This window comes from Thunnus maccoyii, chromosome 23, assembly GCF_910596095.1.
Source record: "Thunnus maccoyii chromosome 23, fThuMac1.1, whole genome shotgun sequence".
In the NCBI taxonomy this organism is placed as follows: domain Eukaryota; kingdom Metazoa; phylum Chordata; class Actinopteri; order Scombriformes; family Scombridae; genus Thunnus; species Thunnus maccoyii.
The window spans coordinates 7,438,109-7,463,124 of NC_056555.1; the positions used below are offsets into that span (position 1 = coordinate 7,438,109).

General features: G+C 40.6%; 1 protein-coding gene across 2 annotated transcripts in view; it reads left to right on the forward strand.

Annotated features, from left to right (window-relative positions):
* etv6 (ETS variant transcription factor 6) overlaps positions 1–25,016 on the forward strand; it is a 28,465-nt gene that overhangs the window by 2,348 nt on the left and 1,101 nt on the right. Inside the window, exons 2-6 of one of the 2 annotated variants that reach the window (XM_042403181.1) lie at positions 2,052–2,181; positions 17,806–17,970; positions 20,531–20,665; positions 23,116–23,715; positions 23,967–24,109. In XM_042403181.1, coding sequence (XP_042259115.1) covers positions 2,052–2,181; positions 17,806–17,970; positions 20,531–20,665; positions 23,116–23,715; positions 23,967–24,109 — 1,173 coding nt within the window. The remainder of the gene's footprint in view (positions 1–2,051; positions 2,182–17,805; positions 17,971–20,530; positions 20,666–23,115; positions 23,716–23,966; positions 24,110–25,016) is intronic. The other variant, XM_042403182.1, reaches the window with a different exon arrangement.

The window sequence follows — 25,016 nt, forward strand, 5'->3', positions numbered from 1 at the left end:
CAGCAGGCTGAAACGGAGGAAGAAATGGCAAACGCTAAGCTTCATTTCCTCAAGAAACTGAGGTAGCTTCAGGTTCTGCCCACGTTTGTAGGAAAGGAAACCAGTCAACAGAGAATGACCGCAAACTGGAAAACCTCATACCTTAACCCAGATTCAATAAATGTGCTGCACAATAGCAGAGTTAGAGTGTCTGAAACCTCAGAGTACTTTTTCTGGTTGTTTTAGTCTAATACAATGTTTAAAAAAAAGTTTAAAAAAAAAAAACCCATCTCAATATCCCAGAGCCCAAGGTCACATCTTCAAATTTCTCATGTGGCTCACCAAAAATCCAAAACCCAAAGACATTCAATTCACAGTCAAATAAAACAGAGAAATGCTCACATTTGAGAAGCTGAAAGCAGAGACTGCTTGGCATTTGTTTCTTGATAAATGATGGAAATGATTGATCGATTATTAAAATGTCCAATCTGATTTCCCACAGAGGCACTTTTTCAGTTGATGGTTTATATTCTTCAAAAGGTCCAAACACTCATTTGAATCTCCTCACTTCAGAAATGGATGGTTGTACACGTGTGACTGCTATTGCTTAAGGTGTTTCTGTAATAACAAAAAGTGATATTTTATGTATTGCAGTTGTTAGCTACTGCTGTTGCTACCGTATCTGGTCTGTGTGGACTCATTAAAAAAACAAAACAGTGCCAAAATACAGACATATTTACTGACTTTTTTCATGATGGCCCCACTTGTTTCTTAAGGTTTTCCACCCTGGAAAGAAAAAACATCTGGAAATAGCACTGAGAACTTCTAAATGTTTTCTCTGAAGTTCCAGTTCAAATGGTACTTGGAATGAGCAGTTTTCCATGACCAGGTTAAGAATGACCCATATTGTAATCACTATTGAAGTCAGTAGTTGAGTGTTTAAAAAAAGTCAGAAAATAGTGAAAAATGCCCATTACATCCCTATTCCAATAACATTTTTTTGTCCAAAACCCAAAGATGAAGAAAAAATGAAGTGACAAAGTCTCACGTTTGACAAGTTGGAGCAATCAAATCAAAAAATAACCTCAGCAATAGACTGATTATGGAAGGAATCCCTTATTTGACTGATTGTTTCAGCTCTAAATTAGTTGATTTTTTTTAAAAATTTAATAATGATGCAATTCTGATGTATCAAGCAAAAATGACACAGAGACAAATATATTCTGGGACTTGATAAATGTCTGTTAAATCATTGTATATTTAATATGAGGTTTGGACTGTTGGTGAGAAAAAACAAGCAATTTGAAGATGTTTCGTGGAGCATTCGTGATATTGGGAAATTTTGTAAACTTTTAGAGACAAAGGGATTCATTTAAACAATAATGAAATCAATAATTAATCGCAGCCATAGACTGTCCTGTATATGTGGTAATTAGACCTTTTTCACTGCAGAGACAAGGCCTCTTAGGGCTGAAACAGTTAAGGGATTACTCAATCAACAAAAAAATTAACAATTTTGATCAGATATCGAAAAGAAGGACAAACATTTGCTGTTTCCAACTCTTCAAATTTGCTGCTTTTCTCTGTTTTATATCACTACAATGTAACACTTGTAGGTTTTGGCCTGTTGCTTGGACAAAACAAGCTATTTAAAGATGTCATCTCAAGAAAAAGAAACTTGTTTTACTATTTGATTACATTTTATAGACCAAATGATTGATGAAAATCCATCTGCATTTTTTCGGAGCCACTAAGACATCTGAGGGGCTGAAGATACTCAGATGAACATTTTTTTACCAGCAGTGCACTGGTTATTTTAGGGCTCAACTGCACTGGGAAGCAACACATGTGCTAAAGCATGTATGGCATTCTGGATTTCCACAGCTTGACAGGCCTACGTATCAGTTTATTAGGAGCACACACTCCTCTGTCTGTCGAGATGAGACTGAGCCTAGCCGCTGTTGTGGGTGCACGGCGAGGTGAGGCGAGTCAGCGTGGGGCTGTTTGGGTTCAGGGCCGGTGTGTCGTGGAGCTTTGTGAGCCATGCTTTGTGTCTCTGTGTCTATTCATAGCAGGAGAGGAGCTCTTTCAGTCCTTCCGCGAACCCGCTGCCAAACTCCACTTCCTCCCCCGTCCATGCTCCCGCCGCGAGGCCAGCCAGCCGAATGGAGGACGAGCCTGCCAGGCTGCCTGCGCACCTGCGTGAGTCACACACACTCTCTCCCTCTCTCTCTCTCTCTCACACACACACACACACACAGATGAGCAGTGACTCCTACTCGCATTGATCAGTCGGTCATTTGAACAGGACAGATTGATTTTCGTCAGTGTTTTTAGCATCTCGCACAGCAAATGTTTTCTGTTCGGTTGAAGCGGTAATGTGGGAAATCGTATTTTTATTTAGTCTCATCCTAGAAGTCACCTGTCAATCAAGCCATGTGGGTGGGTTTTCTGTAAACACAGTCTAAGCTTGTGAAGGTGGCGATATCAGAGTTTAGAGCAGTAAACGGATGTTACAGACAGTGTTATCAGATTCTAAAGAACCAACATGTATAAACTGTTGTGGACTATCACTTTAATAGTGAAAATCCATCACATCCGATCATGACAACGCACACACACACACACACACACACACACACACTCACACACCATTATGAGTGCATGAGTGCCAGCCCAGTCATGCCGTACCTCTCAGCTGGGAGGCGTTGAAGCAGATCTGGGGTCAGACACCTGAACCATACACACTTCCACTGGGCCAGAACTGACAGACCTACCGCACTGGAATAACCATCAGTTACGCAGCAGTGAGGTATAGATAATGTGCAGCAGAGAGCAAATGGAAGGGGGGGGGGGAGGGAAGGGGGGGGGTTTAGAAGAATTTGGGTTAACTTCAAAGTCAGCATGACATGATCAGTTTATCTGAATTCTGCAGTGTTTCCTCCTTTAGTTTGGCTCTTTTGTCTAATTGAGGATGCGGCTATTGACTTGGTAAGGGTCCAAATCACCTGTGAATTTCAGGAATAAGAACACAGTCCCAGCCAGTTACAAAGAGCGACCCCAAAAACCCAAATCTAAGACATGAATGCAGCTTGTCATAGTCTGAAAGCCAAACAGAGCAAAATTATGCTGATGCTTATATTCATCTATATCGGCACATTTTCCTCTTTAGGATCATGTTTCAGTTTAGCTCTTTCAATACATAACACTATTACTTTACATTATTCTGACCATTGAATTAGAGGCGCCCTTGAACCCTTTTGAATGCGCCAACAAGGTGAATCAGTCTCTGCTTTCAGCCGCGTGAACGAATAAATGACTTGAAAAATAAAGGTGGTGAAATGTTCAGAATTATGTGTGATGGAATTCTAGGAGCTGAGTAATTCAGAAAATACCAGAGAACGTTGGATGTTCTTAGCAAAAGAATTTAATGACAATTTTAAGGACTTAATGGGATACCGAGCTGTGAATTTTTTGTAGCATGGTGAAATTAATTTAAATGAACTTTTGTGTTAAAAATTGTATGCTTTGGAAACATTTGTATAACTTCTCAATGGCTGCCTACGTCTCAGGTTTTTAAAGATGATTTACAAAAACAGCTATTAAAGCAGGACTGTAACTCAGTTCATTAAACTCAGGGGTTTTGCTGCTTCAAATTAACTTGGTCTGGTATGACCAGTTATGGTGGCGAGCAGTGGCCAATGCTAGCAAACTTTATTTACATTACTCAGCCAGCTGGCTTGATGATGTTGTACTATGTTTTAGCCTGTACCAGTTTCAGACCGTTGTTTAGCAGAAGTTAAATAGCCTGCTTTAAATTGATGTATTTCTGCGATCGACATGAGAAACATTAAGCTAACTGCTCCTAGCAACTGCTTTTTCCGTGTTGTCCGAAAATGGCACTGACATGTCACTCATTAGTGATTAGTGAGGGCAAAATATAACAAATGTAACTCCCATTTCCCAAACCAAAAATGGCTAAGATGAGAACGATGACGAGTGGCTACTTCAGTCTGAATATCAGGCTAAAAACGGCCCACAATAATAAGTGTACTTGATTTGTAGTTAATGGGCTATATCACAAAAAATAAAACAAGTATCGTCCTCTTCTCTGCTGTTCATACCAGTTAAAAAACACACACATTTGTCATGATTAGCTGAAGCTACAGTAGCAGGACTCCGACTTGTTTTAGATGAGACCAGTAAACGGGCTAATTGGAAGTCATGGGGCTTTTGTTTGAAAGCACTAATTGTCTAATTGGCTAAATAATTTAATTGGCCACTTTGAATCAGCGCAAAGCAAATATGGAAATACAACAAGGACAACTTTCCAATTAGGTTCAGACCAAAGAAAACTAACTGTAGATCTCATAGATACACCTGATTTTGGCCAGCACTCGACGCTACCTGCACTTTTCTTTTGTTCATTTAGCTTTGAGTAGAATGTTGATTGACCCCAAGTCAGAATCAAGTGAGTCAGTGAAGGAAAAATCTGTTGAAATACATTTTGTAAAGGTGTAATTAAATGAAATGAAGCAACACAATGACTTTCACGGCTGGCCAAGGCTTCGGTTCGGTTAGATTGGCTAACCATTGCTTAACCAATGAGAGAACAGGTGGGGCCGGTGCGCTGCCAAGAGATAGACTCGATGTTCAAAGAGTAACCATAAGCTGCTTTGTCCATGCGTCTGTCAATATTTAACCAGTTTATTTATTTTCTTGCAGCTAAGTGTGAAGTTCAGGGCTTTTGTGGGGCGTTGGGCTGGGTGGCTGTACAAGCTGAAGCTGGATGAGACGCACAGGAAACTCCCTCAGCCCACTTCCTCTTTTGTATTGTTGCAGAAAAAGGAAGAACGTTCAACAGGTCCGCGTTGAGTTTCCTGTCGAGTAAACCGATGGGTCAGTTCACATCCGTAGACTTGTGGAAGTCCTCTGTTTTATTCAGATTTCAAACAGTTCCTCACACAGACTCTCACACATCTGCAGTTCAGGAAAATGTCTCTTTTTCTCTTCAGTGTTTAGTTTATGGCCGCTCCTGGTCGGGATCCACTGTCCTCCCTCAGACAGACAGCGACATGTCTTTGTCACTGCACTCACAGTGCAAAACACCTCTGCTCGTCCTTTCTCCTCCTTCCTATCTAAACACACGTGTTGGAAAACAAGTCGTCCATTAACCCCACACTCAGAGGGAGTTCTGTCCTGAAGGGGGGAGAGGGAAGGAAGAGAGAGGGGAAAAAAAAGACAGAAAGAAAAAAGAATGAGGGAGGAAATTGCAGTGTGGGCAGAAATCCGCCTTCTCCATTTCCTGGGGAGGAAGTGGATAGATCGGGAGAGTTGCAGCCTGCTCCTCACACTAAAGAATGCTACCAGGCTCGATTTTAACCCTTTCAGTCACTATAACACACCACAAACCCTAACCCAATGAAGGCAGGTTTAGAAATAAATAATTTATCAACATCCTAAAAATACACCTTTTATTATCTTGCTTTACTTTGTGGTTTTTGCTATCTTGTGGGTTTTTTTTTTTTAGTTTTTTTTTTTTTTGGGGTTTCGATTCTGTTATCTGTTTGTTGTTATTCCAGTGAAGCACTGAGTCCCAATGGAATGATTCGAATAATTCTTTCCCAAATATAAGAAAAGACATTTCAGTGGAAATGAGTTGGGGGTTTGTGAAGTGACTTCTTACAAAAAGCAGTACAGAAGAATCTGAGTCACCATTTCTGCAATGGTGCAAATTGTAAACTCACCTCCTATAACAGTGTAATGTATAGAAGAGGTTGTACTTCTTAAGCGCTCTTGCCAAGAAATCTGTCCAAGACATCTTGTAGAACCTTTTTACTTTTCATTTTTTTTGTAAACAAACGATTTATAACATGTACTTTTGGACAGAGCTGCAGCCCCCCAATGCCAACTTCAGAAAGATAACGAGGGAGAGTTTTTCCGAAATATTCTGAAGCTCTTCTGATGCAGTATACAGGCGCCTCAACTCCAAAAATAAACAAAGAGCATGGACTACAGCGTTTTATATTAAATGGGTATTTTCATGAAATAGACAGAGCCTAACCCCCTAAACCTAACCCTAACAAACATTAATTACACATTTGTAAAGTTGTTTTTTTTTTGCCTGCTGTTATATACGTGCTCTTAGATTATTACATTAAATCAGGTAACAGTGTAAAAAAAAAAAAATTTTTTTTTATTCAGTTGTGGCTTTAAAGAACTCCACATGAAACAGCTTGCGTAAGGAGTCATCTAGGAAGATGAGTCTGTGTGCAAATATGTTTGCAGCTTTAAACAGCTAGTGGAGGAGTGCTGTCAACCACCCATGATGTTTTTCTTTGTTTGTCTGTATGTGTCAAAAGCGCTGTATGTGTCAAAAGCGAGACAAGAACTAAAAGGCCTGGCAGAGTTTTGGCCAGCACACACAACAGAGCAGTGCAGATGCTAACCAACGAACTGGATTTGTTGGGCTTTAATTCAGTCGCGACTCCAGCAACATTGCTCGATATGACGGTTACATACTCTCAATATGACGCAACTGAGAGTTAGTCACAGAGAAAACACTTCATTATTTAAAGGTCCGAAACACAAAGCCTATTATTTTTCAATAAACGTGCATGAAATACAAAGAATAACAGTGGCTGCAAGAGCAGAAATATCTGACTGGATGATTAAAAAAAATCTATGTCCATGGAAACAAGACTGGCTGGTTTCCTTGGTGTGTGTGCACGCATGTGTGTGTGTGTGTGTGTGCTCACAGCTGGGTTTTGCACTATGCATGCTTGTATGAGTGGGTGGATGAGTGTGAGTGAACCTTGTGTCTTTGTGTAAAGCTTGCCAGAGGTAGTGTAGGTGTATAGTGTGTGCGTGTGTGTGTGTGTGTGTGTGTGTGTGTGTGTGTGTGTGTGTGTGTGTGTGTATGAGTAAGCATGTGTGTGTTACCGTACATGACTGCAAACCCCCCGCCAGCTTCCTTTGGTCTCTGCTCTCTCTCTTTGTGGTATATTACCCATTTTACTGTGTGGGGGAATTGGTGTTATAAAGTGTGTAAGTGTGTGTGTGTGTGTGTGTGTGTGTGTGTGTGTTTGTGTGTGTGTGTGTGTGTGTGTGTGTGATTGTGTGTGTGTGTGTGTGTGTGTGTGTGTGATTGTGTGTGTGTGTGTTTGGTCTTTCTGAGGGGAAATTTCCTGCCCCTGGAAGCAGCTCTTGTCCTCAGGAATTTCCTGAGTGGGCAGACGGCGCTTCCTGAATAAATGTTGTTGTTGTTGTTGTTGTGTTGTGTGTGTGTGTGTATGTGTGAGTGTGTGGGTGTGTGTGTGTGTGTGTGTGTTTGTGTTTAACTCGCTCTCTTTTCTCCTCTGAAAGGGAAACTGTTCTCACATGCCAGCGAGTGAGCTGAGTGCAGCCCCCTTCTCTTCCTGTTCGCGACACACTCCACATGGCATTTAAAAGAGGGGGGGGCATGGGGGGGGGCTTTACTCCCAACGTCACAATGAACACACACTCATGTTACAGACTGGTGAGTGTTGATTTCAGGCTTTAACAGGAAAAGTCAGAAAAGCACAATTAAGTGAAACTGCTCTTCTTCTTGATAAATATCCAGTTCATGAAGTCTTTCCCATTCGCTTTTCTCAACACTTGGTCTGGTGGATCTTTCCTGCCATACAGGAAGTGATGTGTTTTTTATATTTCCGGTATGTTTGGAATAATAATAATAATAAGGAGAAGAAGTGGAAAAACTTGGTATTTAGCATGAGCAGTGATCGCTACCATGGCTTAACCTGCAGAAACTCAAACCTCAACATCAGATAATCAGCAGACAACACTGTTTTAATGGGTTGCTCCTGCAATGTAGTATTTGCACTTCCATAGATAAAGGGAACTTGAGAGAAACACATTAAAAAAAAAAGGTCAAAATCGATGCAAAAGAGGCAAAACTCCTGACTTTTAATCCCCAGGATGGGTTCAAAAGCTCAAAAACATTAGATCCTACACCTTGATAGCATCTTTTTGTTAGATCCACCCTGCTTTGTAAATGCCATGTCTTTCAAACTCCATAGCTTTGCCCCAATTCCATACTGCATACTAATTGTGTACAGTATGTACTAAATTAAACTTTACAGTTACAGTAGTAACTTAACATACTTGATTGTTTTATACTAATAGGAAATAATACAATACAACGCCACTGGACGACAATCAGATTGTCACCAGTTTAACTTCCCAATGTTAGTATTTTTTTTCAGATGTGAGTAGGGTTTATATTTTCTTTCAGCTTTGCATTATGGGATTGTATGGTACACCAACGGCACACTCAAAAACACTCAAATGTTTGTCGGTGTGCATGGTGCATTTTGAGTATACTTTTCCAGTGCAAGCAGATTACAGACTCAAAACCTGCTTAGAATTAGTATGTAGTTTGGAATTGAGACATAGTGCATGACCTTAGTTTTTACGCAGGTTTTCTGTTACAAATTTGAAGTTGTCAGGCCCAAGCTGAGGTTTTTTTTTCTCAGACTTCACAATGCTCCTCCAGAGCAGCAGAAGACATTATCCAGCTGTTTCACTGGCTGAGTGGAACTCCCTGTGACATGTAAAGTGACTTTGACATATAAAATCAGTGGTGTTCCTGCGTAATTGGTGAGTTCTGGGAAATGCAGTGCTGAAACACCGCAAACAAAGATGGAAACAGTATCCCAAACTTAGGATCTGACAGATTTTCACTTAATCCTGCAGTACATTGAAACCCTTTAACTTTAATTGTGTGAAAAAATCACATAAATTAGTGAACAGTGGTTTCCCAATCTGTGGAAAGATTAGGAGAGGTAAATGAAAACATGTTTTGGTTACAAAAAATGTAATGTGTAGTTTTACCTTTGAAATGTATTTAAATGAAACAATCTCACAGACTAAGTTCAGGATTTGCAAGTAGATGTTTCTTTTATTATATATATATATATATATATATATATATATATATATATATATATATAAGGTTGTGAATTGCTGTCGTAGACGCTTTGCATTAGATGTGATCACTTAAGTGTTATACTGCACAAAATGCTGACTTCACTTACTCTACATGGAAAAAAAAGTATTTGATGCTTTCAGGGTGTGTGTGGGTTTCAGACAGGCAGGGGCCTTTTTGATTTAGTTAACAAATGTCTTTGAAGCTTCTGCATTTTAAAAAAAAAGAAAAGAGAAAAAAAAAATTGGCTCCTGAACAAAAGGAAGAGTGGCAGTTGAAACTGGATTCAGGAACTAACCTACAAGAGCCGGCTTGCTCCTGTGCTCAACAACAAGCTATCAAAAACAGGTCGCGCTACTTCCTGGCCATAAAAGTTCCGTGTGATTGATGATCTGTTTTATGTTTGTTTTGGCTGGATGACGTCCAGTTTTGCTGGACGGGGACAGGCACGTGCATGCCGGTGGAGGAAGTAGAGGATGAATATGAGAAAAGGGGGGGATTTCTCTTGACTGAAAAGTAAAAGTGTGTGTGTGTGTGTGTGTGTGTGTATGTGTGTAGGTGGATTTTCCCCTGCCGCACCCACCTGACAGGGAATCAATGTACAGAGAGACACAAAAAGTGAGAGGAGATGAGTAGTGGTGTGAGGATTGACTGAGGAAATGTGTTGCTCTCATACCCACATGTCCCTGAGTCAGGGTGTCAGAAGGTCATGGCTAGCCCTCCTCCTCTTTCCTCCTTCCTCCTCCTCCTCCTCCTCCTCCTCCTCCTCCTCCTCCTTCTCCTTGGTCTGGAGAAAGAAAAACCTTTACTCTATTGAGATAGCAAGACCAATATCCGCCTACTTCTGCTTCGAGAGAAAAGGCAAACATTGACTGAGGAACTGAGTGAGTAAGGAGCTTTGAGTTTGGAGAGCAAAGTCCCAGTTTTACTGATGCAGCCATGCTTTTTTTTTTTGTTTATTTACTTTCAGTTCATTGAGGCCAGGCTAAGCTGTAATTCTCAGTCTGAGATTTTTATGTGGATAAGTTCGTTGTGTATATTTAGACTCTTGAAAGTCAGAAGTTTCTGACAGAAAATAATATCTGAGACTTTCAGGTTCCAGTATGACTCAAAGTACAGCGTCTGTGCAGTTTTGTTCCAGATTTGCGATTAAAGACAAAGGAAGCAGACAGAAATGTATGACGCACCAGAAAGGCTGAACATGTTCACTCAAAACCTGTTTTCAAAATGACTTTTGCTAGCCCTCACTTGTTATGCTACAAAATAACTATAGGAAACAGACATTAATCCCTGGTGACCAAGTTACTAGATGAAAATATTCCCCAGAGAGCTCCATAGAAAAAGATATGTTTTTGGAATACTCACATCATCAGGGTCCTTATGTTGAGAGGGTTAGCAGGCCCCAGGTTAATAACCCTCCCGTCATGTGCTTGATATCTTCATCAGCTACAGCACATATAGAACATCATCTACCTATATATGTTTTGCACTTGTTGATACTCTCCCACAGCTCAGTTGAACCCTGTTAAAGTTTAGCTCTTCATATAGAAAATGATAATCATCCCACAGCACTTTTTTTCATCACCGTGTGGCTTTTTCTGTACATCCAAAATTTAGTAAGCCGAGAAATGTTCGTCAGAAAATTTTCTATACTGTAGATTTATAGGCTTGCTAAATATTTTGTGTATATAAATGAATTGTTTTTATTCAGTCATTTACTTTTTACAAATGATTTCATAAATCCAGCTACCGATTTATGAGATGCGATAAAAACGTTTTCAGGGTTTTCCTTAAGCTGTTTCTGCAATGTTGGCTCATAGGATAAGATCTATGCTGCATATCTGTCATTGCTTGCAAAGAAAGCAGTGCCCATGCAAGTTACTGTCTGCCTAAACTTTGTCTCGAGCAGTTGTGTGCATAAGCTACACAATGGACATCATATACATGTATTTAGTCAGTGTTCAAAGTGTGCTAGTATGACAGTTAGTGTACAGAAGTAAATGTTTGCTACCATTTTACATTGAGGAAATTATACTGCCAATTTAAATTGTGATAACTTCAGGAAGAGTTCACACTGTTTTTTATTTTTTGTTACTTACCTATTTAAAATATTACGCCAACATTAGTAATATTTTGACTTTTTGTAAGCTGTAAGTTATCAATTTTGATTATATTGGGTTATGGGAAGATATTCCTGAACCCCACACTCAAAACTCAAGCAAGTTTAGTAGCATATTTCATGTGCTCAAAACATAGTTAGAATCAACATACTGTGTTTATACTGTAGTTGGGATATCTGAACTGAAACCGATATCTAAACACGAAATCAATCAAAAGGATTAGTAATGGTTCCCAATCAGAAACAGATAGAAACTATTTTTCTTGTATCTGTTCAGACACATCTGTTATCATGGTTATTGTTAACAGACACAAATCTCCAATATGGCCACCAGAGGTGGAGGTTACATCTGTTAAATCTTTTTTTGTCAGTCCAGTTATAAATTGGCAGTTTTTAGCGAGTGAAACCTAAGCAACTCGGACAGCAGTGTGTGAGTGTCGGGGTGATGTGTGGAGCTAAACTGTGATTCTGGACGGGACCTTTAAGCTTCACAGCAGGACAGACCTCATTAACTCGTCTGGCTGAGAGGGGAAGTTGAGGGCTTCTGTACCGCAACAACGAAACAAGATACCGGTGATCTCATCCTCCTCTTCTCTTCATTCATCCCAAGCGCTTATGAGTTGCCTTGGCAACTTGTGCACTCTGTGTGTGTATGTGTGTCTTAGTGAGCATGAGCGGGGGCCTGAGAAACCACAGAGTGAAAATTATGTGTCATCAGAGAGGATTAGGAGCCCACGGTTTAGTCAAGGGCTTGGGATCCTACTGCTGGCATGCTTGAGGGTGTTATTCAATGTAAACACACACACATGCATATACACACTCATGAACACTGTGAACCTGAGTTTGCACTCAACAAAATCAGAGACTGATGACAAGGAAGACTGAAATTGATTTTCTTACTGTAAGCAGCAACAAATGTGGAACAGATTCTCTGACAGAAAACAACCAAAAAGGACAAATTTATCAGCTCTAGGAAGTGTGTGAACACATTGAAGGTACAGAACGTCAGGGTCGAAAGTGCTCTCTTTCTTCTCCTCTCACTCCCTCTTCATGCCATCCGTTTTCCTTTCCACCTCAAAGTAAGCAAAGGATGTTTGTGTCTCAGTGGCCGCGCTGCAACTGAAAGTTTCCCAGTGGTGTTTAGAATCAGTTCCCGTTTATATTACATGGATACGAGATAAAATTTAAAAAAAAAAAAGACCCTGAAACTTGCAACTTGAATGTGACTCAGTTTTTAATGCAGAGATCAAGAATGATCAACGTTGACAAGACGAGACTGCAGATGGAAATTAGCTAGCAGCTCAATCTGGTACAGTACATCTCTTCCCCTTGTGTGAGATGAATGTTTTCTTTTGTACATGGTCCCTGACAAATAAATGTAATAAACTAAATGACAGATAAATCTTCCATGATTCAGCTACATCTGTCCAGTTGGCGGCTTGCTGAGCTACGTTAGCAAGAACAAAAACACACGTCAGTGGAGAGAAAAAAAGCTATTAGTCACTCGATCTGTATTTGGGCAGAGACTTTAGTAGTTTTTGTCGAATCCTTGGGTTGGACATGCTAACATTCATTTTTATACAGAACCATGCTGCAGTAAATACTTAGTACTCATCTTAGATGGACAGTGGCAGAAAAGCGTTTTGGTTTGTTTTCTCTATCATTATGGCTAGATTAACCTGCTGTTGGGCCCAAAGGCAAAAAGAGCTATTGTCCCTATTGACCTCCTATTCCTCACACTCTGTTTGCACTGTATATGTACCCTGTTTGGTTTAAGTACCCATTAGGTCAGCTGGAATACTATCTGGCTCTGGTTCACAGTGTGTCAGTACATTTGTGGTATTACGCACCAGTGTTCATTCAACTGAAAAAAATGAAAGCAGCTATGATCAATATTTTTACATCAACAGTGGATAACATAACTACTTGTATGTGACAAGTGTGGCTCATAGTGATGAACCTACAGAGAATAGTCTCCAACTGTGCTCAGCTCTACAGACAGACAGCTTCTCTACTAACAGTTTCAGCATCTTTCAGCTCATTGTTTTGATTTTACTGCTGGCAAGCTTCCCGTTCTGGTTCACTCTCATTGCTCTCATCAGCGTTCTTTTCAGACACAGCCATTTTCGGCTAAAGACAAAATCTGATAAACCCACTGCATGTTACCTGTGCAACATCAAACAGCAGACAGACAAAGTTAGCAATTAGCTAACGTACACAAAGGAACAATAGCTGTTGAAAAAAACAGTTATTCCCCTCAGGAGTTGGTGGAGACAAAAAACTGAGGTAAAAGGAGCTCATGTTGCTCCATGTCTCCTCAATGTGTAAATAAGCAACTATTTGCCAACACATTCTGCACTATTTGAACTAGATTTTCACACAGGTTTATACAAGACAGGACATAATGGGTAAAAACGCAGCAGCCATCTTAAGGCCCTTATGATTTCAGTTTATGTTGTGCTTTAGCCTATTACCAGACAATCTATTGATTAATCATATCACAACAAACCAATTGCTAGACAGCCTTTGGACCACCTAAGAGTCTGAGAACCAGAAGCAGTTGCCTGCTTTGCCTGGTTGTTCTGTTTTCCCTCCTTTTGTATCATAACTTTATTTTGTAAAATGAATCCTTTATCTCCTATCTGCCACATAGACCATACTTATACAACCGCAAGTTGCCAGTGATGTAGATGTAAACATAGTCGGTCCAAACTTGCAATAAGACATTTCTAAACAAAGCAGCAGTTCTTATTCATTTGGAACCAGTTTCCATTCAAACCCACTTATCCTACAACAGATATGAATAGTCGGAAGAGTCAGATAGTATGGATTCAGGACTGAGCATGATGTCCCACTCTGTGAACTTGATCTGAGTACTGGCTTAGTATCTGTTTCCCTTCCTGTTTGTCTTCCCTGTTTGCCTTTCCTTCCTCTTTTTACGTCTTTGTTTAGTCCTCTTGTTCCTGCTATTTTACCTAATCTGCCCCCATGTTTTTCTGCTGTCTTCACACACTATCCCCCGCTGCTCTCATCACTCTTTCCTCTCCGTTTCCACTCTTCCTTTTCTCTCCTCTGTGTTGCTGCTGTCTGTTAATAAACCTCCCGGCGTCGCTCTCTAACCTTACCGCAGGAAGTTTCCTGTGCTGAAACGGTGCCCACGCTGGATTGCTTCCTGCCAAAGTGCGTTGTGGGACACGTTTGTATGGGCCCCCTTCTTCCTCCTCCCTTCTGCTCCCCTTGTTGCTTCCTCCTTTGGGCTCTGTGCAGATGGCTGAGGCCAGCAGACCGGATCTTGGAGGGGTTTTGGCAGAGCAGCACCTCTCTCCGGCCCTGGAGAGAGCATACCGCAGCCATGACCTCGCGACCCGGACTGCACTGCTGCCTGCCCGGCCTCGCTGCTCTCACAAGTCAGCCACGAGAGACGAGCGTACAGCTGGTGCACGCAGCGCAGATGGCAGCTTGATTCAATATTGATAGAAAGTCAATGATGTAGTCAGTTAGGAGTATTCACGCATCGTTGATCTATTCCTGTTATTTAGTACAGTTAAAATTACACATAATGTGATTTCTGAAAAACTACAAAACAGACATCGTCACTCTTCTGCCTCCAGACAGTAATAAATATAACCTCAAGGCGGAAATCTTTAGCAGTTTGAATGACACGGAACATATGTTTGATATTTTCTATCACAAATTGATCCCGTTGTGAATCAACCTGTGGCCAGTTCATCTTGCATATGAAAACTTCGGATTGCAGTTAATTTTATCTTTTTCTTACCTTTTCTGCTTATGTCCTCAACGGATTAATATTCCTATTAAAAACGTATTGTGTGTATATTCATAGCTACATCTACATACAGTATATTACAGATAATATAGGCTAGAGATAATGTAATCTAGCCATGATTTCTATACTCCGTGTTTGAAGGCCTAAAAAGCCTGTGAAGAAATGTAGTTTCTTATCTGCTTACCGCTAGTTGCTGTGGTTGTGGTTGTGAAACACCTGTATCCCATTCCCTGACACTTTCTTTGGACGTCTGTTGACAAGTTGGGGGTCAGAGTTTGACAGTCTGTAAGCTGCCTGTGCTTCAGATAACCTAGGCCTTCTCAAGCTTATCGGCAGCGCTCGTGCCACTATCTGAATACAGAGGACTAGAAGGGAGGGAAGAAATGGGAAGCTGACAATCTAGACAGGGTTTCATTTTATATTGATTGCTCTCTGTGAAAACTTCCTTTGTTTGACGGGCAGGAGGGAGCTGAAGGGGGGAGGCCTGAAAGCGAGCACAAGGTTCCTATTACTTGTGACAGTGACATTGGCGGCCAAAGATAACAGCTGTCCGACTCCCAGAGGAAGTGTTTGAGGTCGGGTGATAAGTGAGAAGTAAGAAATGAGTATTTATGCTCCATGTGGATGTCATGGATGTTCTGATCAGAGCTACACACTCTCACAATTCTGTTGGTATGTGTGTATGCGTGTGAAAGAGAGAAGGAGATAGAAGAAGAGAAGGAGGTGAGCCTGAGTCATACTGCAAAACACTGAGATACACTGAGTGCAAAATGACTCGATGAGGTGGCAGTATCTGTGTTAACTGGGATAAATAAGCATCAAAAATGTTTATGTGTAATACTAAAAATATACATCCTGTTGTGTCAGACAATATCAAGATCAGAGTTTGAGAACATTTCAGAAATAATCTCAGTGGTGGAAATAAACCTCAGAGGATGGAGCCAGAGAACAGTACAGTAGTTCATCAGGCTTAATAAAATTTGACTAAAATTCAGTGAATGAAATGATGAGGAAGGAAGGAAAAAAGAGTAGGATGCTAATATGATCAAGCCTAGCGCACTGCTGCTAGCTGAAAAAAAATATTTTGCCACAATTAGTAATGTATATTAGCTATTTAGCTTAGCTGACCATACCAGTTCAAATCAAAGACTGAAGAAGATGGGCATAGTGTCAGATGCTTTGCCGCTTGCTGACATATTGTCATTTAGTGAAGCTAGAAAACCCAAAATATAACCAAAAAAGGGAATGCTGGATGACTGATATTTTTTTAATAAACCAGTATTTTGAAAATTGTCACAAAGACCTACTTTTGAGAAGTGAAGTTAGCTAATGAGATCTTAACTTTTTGTTTAACTTTGTGTTAACTTGAGGCAGTTTTCTATTCAGTCACTTTATTACAGTCTGAGTTTAGACTTTAAGTATGTAGAGTATAGTGTATGTAGAGTATTTGAAATGCTTCCACATTAGCCTAAGCATTTAGCTATGGTGGTTGCTGCTGAGGTAAGGTTAGCCACGTTCTTCTAGGTAAGTTAGTTAGTTAGCCCTCTAATACATAAATACATTTAATACTGTAAAATGGTGTTGCTTTTTATATATCCATCTTGACCAGTTTTCTTTTTTTGTGATTTAGCTAGCTAGCTTGTGCACCAGCATTGCCAGGTACAGAAATGAAAATACTCACACAAAACTCCACATTTACTGTATTTTAGCAAGCTATAATATATTAAATTTCCAAACTGCATTGTTTTGTTAAACAAAAACCAAAAAAAAAAAAAAACAACAACAAAAAAAACAATTGACTTTGTATTTCTGGGGTTAAATTGGGTGTGTTTTATGGGACTTTAACAGAGTTTTTATTGAGGCCTTTGACGTATCTGTTTGGCTGTTAAAGGAGCTGCACTATAACATATGAGCCTTAACAATCAACCATGGTCTTAAGTACTGGGTCAAATTAGCTGTAGAACTGTGTTGCTTTGTAGGTCAACCAGTAAGTTACTAAATGATTGATGACTCAATTTGTATTTTTATGGGGTTTCTTTTTGTCTTTCTGTTAGCGAACTTGTGCACTGAAAAAGTAGCTCCTCAGTTCTGTCAACAGAGGTTTAACACCAATAAGATTATTTCTGCTTGCACTGCAGCTCTGAACATTTTTTTTCTACAACTAAAAATTTATTCTGCACAACCTCCAGGAAAAAATTTAGCTTTTGTTGAGGCTTTTTTTCCCTCATTTCCACAGTCTTGTCTACAAATGCTTGTTGGTCACCAGTGCAGATGTTTTACTCTCATGTTCCCACGGCAGTGAAAGAAACATTTCAGAGAGCGAGGGAGGAAAAAAAAGAAAGATACTGTCATTCCTGTTTCCTCTGCTCTCTTTTCCTCCATGTGTCCTTGTCCGTTTATACACAGACTAATAAACTGTCCGTCTTCTGATGTGCATGTCTAGAGAGCAAAGAGCAGAACAGATCAAAACAGATAAAATAAAATAGCAAGCTGACCGTCTTTCTCATATCCCCCACCCACTCCCCCTTTATCCTTTTGATTCATTTTGTATTCTTCCCTGTAACCTATCATCTTCTAATCTTTTATTCTAACCTCCTCTCCCTTTCTGACTCTGCCTCCTCCTTCATCTTTTTTTCTTTATCTTTGCTGCCGTTCCCGTAATCACTCCCTCCTTTTGGCTTTTATCTTCACTTCCTCAATATCCTTTTTACTGCCTCTGCCTCCTTCCTTCCTCTCCCCCCACCTCCCCTCCCTCCCTGCCCTTCTCCCTCCCCTCCTTCCTGCCTTTCCTTCTTTCTTCCTTCCTTGCCCCCCCAACCCCCACCCCCGCCCCCGTCCTTCTGCTTCTCCTTCACTGAGCTCATCCTTCTTTTCTATCCTTCCTTTTCCCCTTCACCTCCATTTTGCTGCCTCTTCACTAAACCCCTTTTCTTCAACTTATTCTACCTCCAGGTTTGCAGCCAGTGTTCTGGAGCAGAGAGGATGTGTCCCAGTGGCTACGATGGGCAGAGAAGGAGTTTGCCCTGCGGCCCATCACCAGCGGTTCTTTCCAGATGAATGGCAAAGCACTGCTGCTGCTCACCAAGGAGGACTTCCGCTACCGCTCCCCCCACTCCGGTACTCCACTTCTCTCCACCTCTTCATACATTTCTTGAAAAGTAGTGTATGTGACGTGTATTCCAGGCTGGGAAAACTGGAGACATCTGTGAAAAGCAAAGAGTTAAACAAATGACTCACTTTAGTTGATTGCATGAGATGATTTTTCAGCCCAACTGGAGCAATTCTCAGGCTGGAAAACAATACTAACCAACCAGGAAGTAAAAGCAGTTTTAGATAATGGAAACACTCTGACTAATTGCAAAAAAATCTTAGAAATTTAGTTTCTATGCACAAATTGTCCAAGGGCAAAAAGTGACACCTGTCTTCACAAAATGACTGGATGATGGGACTAAATAAAATTGAAAATGGATAGTTTGGGGTCTTCACAGAGGAGTGAAATACTTGCTAAATGCACAACCATGACCACATTTGATCTTATAACAGAATTAATTTGGATCAAACACCATGAGCCTTTATCAGCTGCAACCCTGTTGTGATTTAAACCTATTTTAAGGCTTATTCACATTAAAACCTTTGCAAATACAGATTTAAAATCATTGTTGTCACACTAAAACTAAAACCTAATAAAGAAATCAATAGTCAGACTGTGGCAGGCAGCTGTTACAGTGAGGTGGCTGGGGGAGGAAGTAGGAGACGGTTAATCAGGAAGTACAAACCAACCTCAACTGTCGCCCCGGCAACGCCAGTGGCCGGGCACATGAAAAAAAGAGAAAACACACTATTTTCCCAGCAAAGTTTTGATTTCTATTTTAAAAACGAAACAGGATTTGTGTCCTGATTATGAGTAACTGTGTAGAGTCCTGGAAATTTTACACTTTCACAGTGACGAAGTCAGTGCTGTGTGGTGTGGTTCGAGGTGATAGTCATCAGAGTGGGATGAAATGAGTATTGGCATTGTGAAATATAAAGATAAGACAAACAATCATTCACATTCTGGGAAAGCAATTTCTGGTAATTTAGGTTTTAAGTGTTGGGACTGTATGGAAGACTGAAAATGACTTATTTGTCAATAAACGAACGAGCACATGCATAAATAAATACTGAATGTGTTTACCCAAACTAAAGTCTGGGGAAAAATGTGATTCATCTTCACAGGTTTTATTAGTTGCCTTTAGTTGTCTCTCATGTTCGATGGAGTCATTCTGCTCCAAAATGGTGTCTCAACAGCTTTCCTTAAAAAAGGGCTGTTGAGAGATAAAGCTGACACATTATAACATTAGTAGTTGTTTTGGCCCTGTTGTCAGTGACATCAGTGAAAACGTCATTTTAGGGAACAGAGCTTATTTTTGGGCTTGTCTATTTCCTCGTTTGGGGGAATGTACAGTAAGGGCTCATTTCCCATCATACCCTGCTGGTTGCCATATTTTCTTTTTTGGAGGCTCTCTAAGGATCCTCTTAACCTCACTTTAAATAACCAGCCACTCAGTTTGTAAAGCTATATTACAGTGACAAGTTTCTACCAGAATACGTTTAATGAGAAAAACGCACAGCCAAAGAAGGTGTTTTCATGTAAGCTCCAGATCACTGCCCCACTGAGTGTGATTCTTAATGATTAACAAGTCATTGTGAACACAAAATGTGACGCTCTAAGTTTAAACTCAACATGCTATAAATCAAACATGACTGCATCAGGAAGCAGGAATTTTCCCTGCACTGCGACTCAATGCCACAGGACCTAAAAGTGAGAACTGAAAGGGGTGTGTGTGTTTGTTTGTGCGCGCGTGTTCACCATTACTTCCTTTGTGAGAATCATTTCCTTGTTATGGTAAGCCCTTAAGAAATTCTTTGAGATAATGTGTGATGGCAGTAACTCGGCTTTGTTAAAATCCTATCTACCGTGTCTGTGATAATTTGTTAACCATGTAAATGTTTTTTCATGTTGGGAGAGGAGCAGTTTTTGTTGGTGTTGAAGCTGAACAAACCATTGTTAATCATTCAGTGAACTTCCTGCTCAGGCTTTGTACCAAATGTCACCACTACTGTATAACCACTCTAAGGAAAACGCCAGGGTCATATAGAGCTATGGCTCATTTACTTATGTCAACATCTAGTTCAACTTGTTCACCAAATAGGCTGTGAGGCATGTGGTAGATATTTAGTTTTTATAACATGTATTCGTGCTGTTTTAAGTCAAAACTTTACAAAGGAATATTTAATGCAGGTTAAAATGGTAGTTCTTTTAATTTATAATGACAGATTATCTTATCTGTGGAGGTGAAAAAAGTTTGGAGGAAATTGGGTGCAGTCACCTGAGAGGCATTCTGTACTCGCTGGGTCATAAGGCCAGGTAGTGAATATCTAGGAAATGTTTCTAGTACCAAACAAGCCTTGATGTTTCATGCCGCCTGTCCTGAAACCATCACTCTAACATAGCGTCTTGTTTTGACTGTTCCATTATTGCTCAAGCTCACTGCTGCCTGGAAAGCAGAGAGAAGTTCCTATCTTCTGTACGGGAACCTGATTCTGTACATGATGGCATTGCTAATTTCCCATTTGGTGCAGACGTAAAATGCTACCGAGTGACGTATAGTAACCTCTGACCTTTGCCTCTCTGCAGGGGATGTCCTGTATGAGCTGCTGCAGCACATCCTGAAGCAGAGGAAACCCCACGTGTTCTACCCATCTGCCTACTTCCCTGGGAACTCCTTCCACTCGCTGCCTGAAAGCGCTGTGCATCACCTGAAGCTCGAAGGTCAGTCAAATAAACATAGTTGCTGTGGAATTGGAGTAAATTTCAGTAAGCCAAGGCATCTGTCTCCGCATCAAGTGGAGACAGATGGTGTTGTCTAAATCTAGGAAGCACTGTAGCCATTTTCCTTAACACTCAAGTCATTGGAAACCTACATTCTTCTATTGGTGAGTCAAAAATGACCCATGTTAGAATCAATAGTGTTTATTCATATTAAATATATATTATAAATAAATAAAAACTCTTCCTTGTCCAGCATCTGTAAGACCATTTTAGCAAAGAACAAAGAAAATGTTTTGAATAACACATAAATCATAAAGGAATGTGCAGATGTATGGTGTTCATGTATACATATACAAACAACTGTCAAACTAAATCTAATATGTATATACAATCAATAATACCAATCATCAAATTAGCAAGCTAGCAAGTATTAGTTTAGCTAAATAGCTAACGGATGAACAGTTCCTATAAATGCACATAGTGAATGTATATGGATCATTTTGACCCACTTTTGGAAAGTTTGTGGAACTTGTGGAAAAATCTATAAAAAGTTGATTCTCTTGTGAGCTAAGAAGCAAGGCTATTAAAGTAGCTTAGTTTTAAAAAATACATCCACAACAGTAATGTTATCAAACGTTAGTTAGCAATAAATTCGATTATAATACCAGATAATAGGACGATCAGTTCCTGTAAAAGTCCACAGGAAATGAAACAACAAAATTTTTCTCACAAAAATAAAGACAGACTTGCCAGGTTATTTTTGACCCAACTATCCAAGTAATAATGTTGATTTGAATGAAAATGTTTATATTTTTTGCTATCTGATCTTTTTGTGTATATGGTGCTGAAGAGTAGCAGTCAGTCTCTTTCTATCTTTAGCAACACAGATTTCTTCACTTGGCATCCGTGTTTGTTGTAATCAAGGAAGTAATTATAGTGTTCACTGAAATACCTGAGACAGTTTTCTGGCTCTGATCTGAGGAAATGTGACACAGCAACAATTAGACGGGGCTGAGACGCAACTTTGCAAGACCTCAAATGTTGACAATAGAACTTGTTCCACAAGGAAATGCTGTTTTAATTAAACAAGCTGTGGTAAAGGACTACACAAACTGCTCCAGTAGCTTATTGGTCCGCTGGTATTTGTTACTACTGCCTTCCTGGTGTTGCGTGCCTTTTTGGAGAAGTGTTTTAACAAACAAACATGAGGTTTTTTCCATCACTTGTGAGTTAAGGGAACCGAGCAAAATTCAAAAGACTTCAGGTAAAGCCCCATAAGTTATTTTTGTCAATGTACCACAAGGTTGATACCACTACCTCCAAGCCAAACCAGAGATTTTTTACTAAAACTCAACACAAATAATCTAATAAACATGCTCATTACTCAACTGTAGGAGATTAGTGACACCTAGTGGACTTTTCAGTGTGAAGCCAGGAAACATACAGTAACAATCAACATAGTGGTAGTAAGGACAAATCACAGCACTGGTTCGAAAATAGTGAAATGATTGAAACATAATAAAAGCTATAATACACATCTTAATTTCTGGCTTTATTACTCATATTTTCTGAAAGATTTATGTATTTTATTGGCTGTTGTGCTACTTTGAATGGCAGGCTGTAGGAAAAGATAGGCTAACTTCACCCTGAGGTACTATGGCTACATGAACAGGGGATGTACAAAGCGATATGAGAATCCTTAAACATAATGATAGCCAATACCATAACCCTGAAAATAAGTATGCACTAACTTTGTCAAGCTTATAATATTTAATTTGTATTAATACTTGGTCAGAGAAGTGTTTATTCAGATCAAGGGCCATTTTTGTCACAGTTGATCGTTTCTCACTGGGCTTCCTATGCCCTTCATGTCATTTTCTGCTCAGAGGCTGCCAGTATCACCTTGAAAGCCATTATCTGTTTACTGTTGGCACACCTGCATGGTAAACACAGGAAATGGTGTACACCCAGAAACTTTGCCAACATTACCGCAAAGCTGCCTTCAGACTAATGAGGGAATTTTGTGCTAACCACTCGGATTCACAGACACAATGATAATCTGTACTCCATTCAAGTTAGTCAAAGGAATAATTATTTTAACTGGCTGCAACTAGCAATTATTTCCATTATCAATTAATCTGATAATTTTATAAATTAAACTAATTGTTGAGTCTATAATAGGTCTGAAAATAAAAATGTCCATCACAATTTCCGAGAGCCAAGGATGACGTCCTTAAATTTTTTTTTTTGTCTGACAAACAGACAGTTTGAAACCTAAAGATATTCTGTTTCATATGATGCAAGACTACAGCACTTCTTGGATGCTTCATATGTTTGGTATTTTTGCTGGAAAATAACTTAAACAAAATTTGTTGCAGATTAATGTTAATAGCTCTGTTTTGATATAAGTTGTAGGTATTAATCACATATCGTATCTTTTGTGACTTTAGAAACGGTACGGCGGGGACCACGTGGTACAGAGCCACTCCCCCAGCATCCACCAACCATTGAATTGCGGCACCGCTCCCGCTCCCCCCACCACCCAACACCTCGACGATCCCCTCCAGAGCCAAACCATCCCCGTCCCACCAATGAGGACCACCTCCAGACCTTCTCCCAGCTGCCCGACAGCAACCACCACCTGCCTGAGGACATGTACCCTCTGTCGGTGTCCCCGGCTGCCCCGAACGGCCGCTGCGCCACTCCCCGAGAAGCCCCCTGCCCGGGCAGCCCAGGGGGCCAGGAGGCGGGCCCTCCTCGCGTCATCCAGCTCATGCCCAGCGCCATCATGAACCCTCTGCTTCTCAGCCCGAGCAGGAGCGGCGGGGGTGCCGCCATGGACTTCAGGCACAGCCGCGGTGGACCCCAGTCTCAGGCCACACTTGAGAATGGACGTGATGGGAAAGTCCACGGCCACCACCATCAGATACCACTGGCCCAGCAGCAGCAGCATCTACTGCAGCAGCAGGAGGAGGCACTCTACAGGAACCATGTTATCATGCCTGTGTCACCTCCAGAGGAACAGCAAATGCCCATTGGGCGGATAGCAGGTACGACTGATGAGGTTAAATGTTAAAGCTGTATATCTATTTATTTTGTGCCTTTTGGTATTAGTAAACGTAAATTATGTGTGCCGTTTACTAATGTGACATTTTTGCAGTTGTGGGTGCTCAAAATTTTTACTCAAGGTGCACTGCTACTTTGTGCAGCTTTTAAGGACAGAAAACTTCCACGAGAAGTTTTTCAGAAAACGACAATCTTGTTCAAGCTCACTCAGTGCTTCCCTGTTGTGTCCTTGCAGACTGCAGGCTGCTGTGGGACTACGTCTACCAGCTCCTGTCAGACAGCCGGTACGAGAATTACATCCGCTGGGAGGATCCAGAGAGCAAAGTCTTCCGCATCATGGACCCCAATGGCCTGGCCAGGCTCTGGGGCAACCACAAGGTAAACACAAACACACACACACATACTCTGCAGGCTCTAGTTGTTCATCTGTTGTTGTCTTTTATTGGGCTGCAGGTGGTTCAGTGAGCAGGGAGATCCAGATCCTGACAGGAAAAAAGTCATTGCAAATCTTGTCTCGTGGCATTTCTGTTTGCAGACAAGACATTAAAGCTGCATTAATCAGGCAGTGGTTAGAGAAGCGACCTTCTTGTGACCAGAAGGTTGTCAGTTAAATCCCCAGACCAGCAAGATGAATCTGGGTAGGGAAAGTGAAAAAGCAGCACTTGCCCCTCCCTCATTACCACCACTGAGGTGCCCTTGAGCAAGGCCCTTAACCCCAGCTGCTTCAGTGGAGCTGCTCAGTGTTTGACAGGTCAGACTTTGGTTGTACTTTGCAGCTTCCAGGTGTGAGTGTGTGTAAATATGATCAGGGTGTTCCTGCAAAAGAAAAGCTTCCTCTTAGTGAAACTTCCTTGAATAAATAAAGATTTAAAAAATAAAATAAATCAATATTTGTCCTATTAAAATCAGACCAAATGACAATGTGCAATGTAAACAAGATTGTTCATAGTGACAAACCCACAGAGAAGTATCACCTGAATATGGAGTTCCTGTTTGAGTTCATTGTTTTGGTTGTATGACCAGCTTTACTTCTGATTTACACGTATCATTTTGTGTTATTTCTGTTTACAGACAAAACATTGAAGGTGCTTGTTACTATGATAGAATCACTATGTGATATGAAAGGTGACGAACTCAGATTCATCTGTGAGTTCAGATGATTCTCTGTGATGATTCTCAGCTCTACATACTGTAGCTTTTTAGTCTCTTGTAGCTCACTGTTTTGGTTTTACAGCCCAGAGACTGTCCGCTGTATGTCCAAATAAGCAACTGTTTGCTGACACGT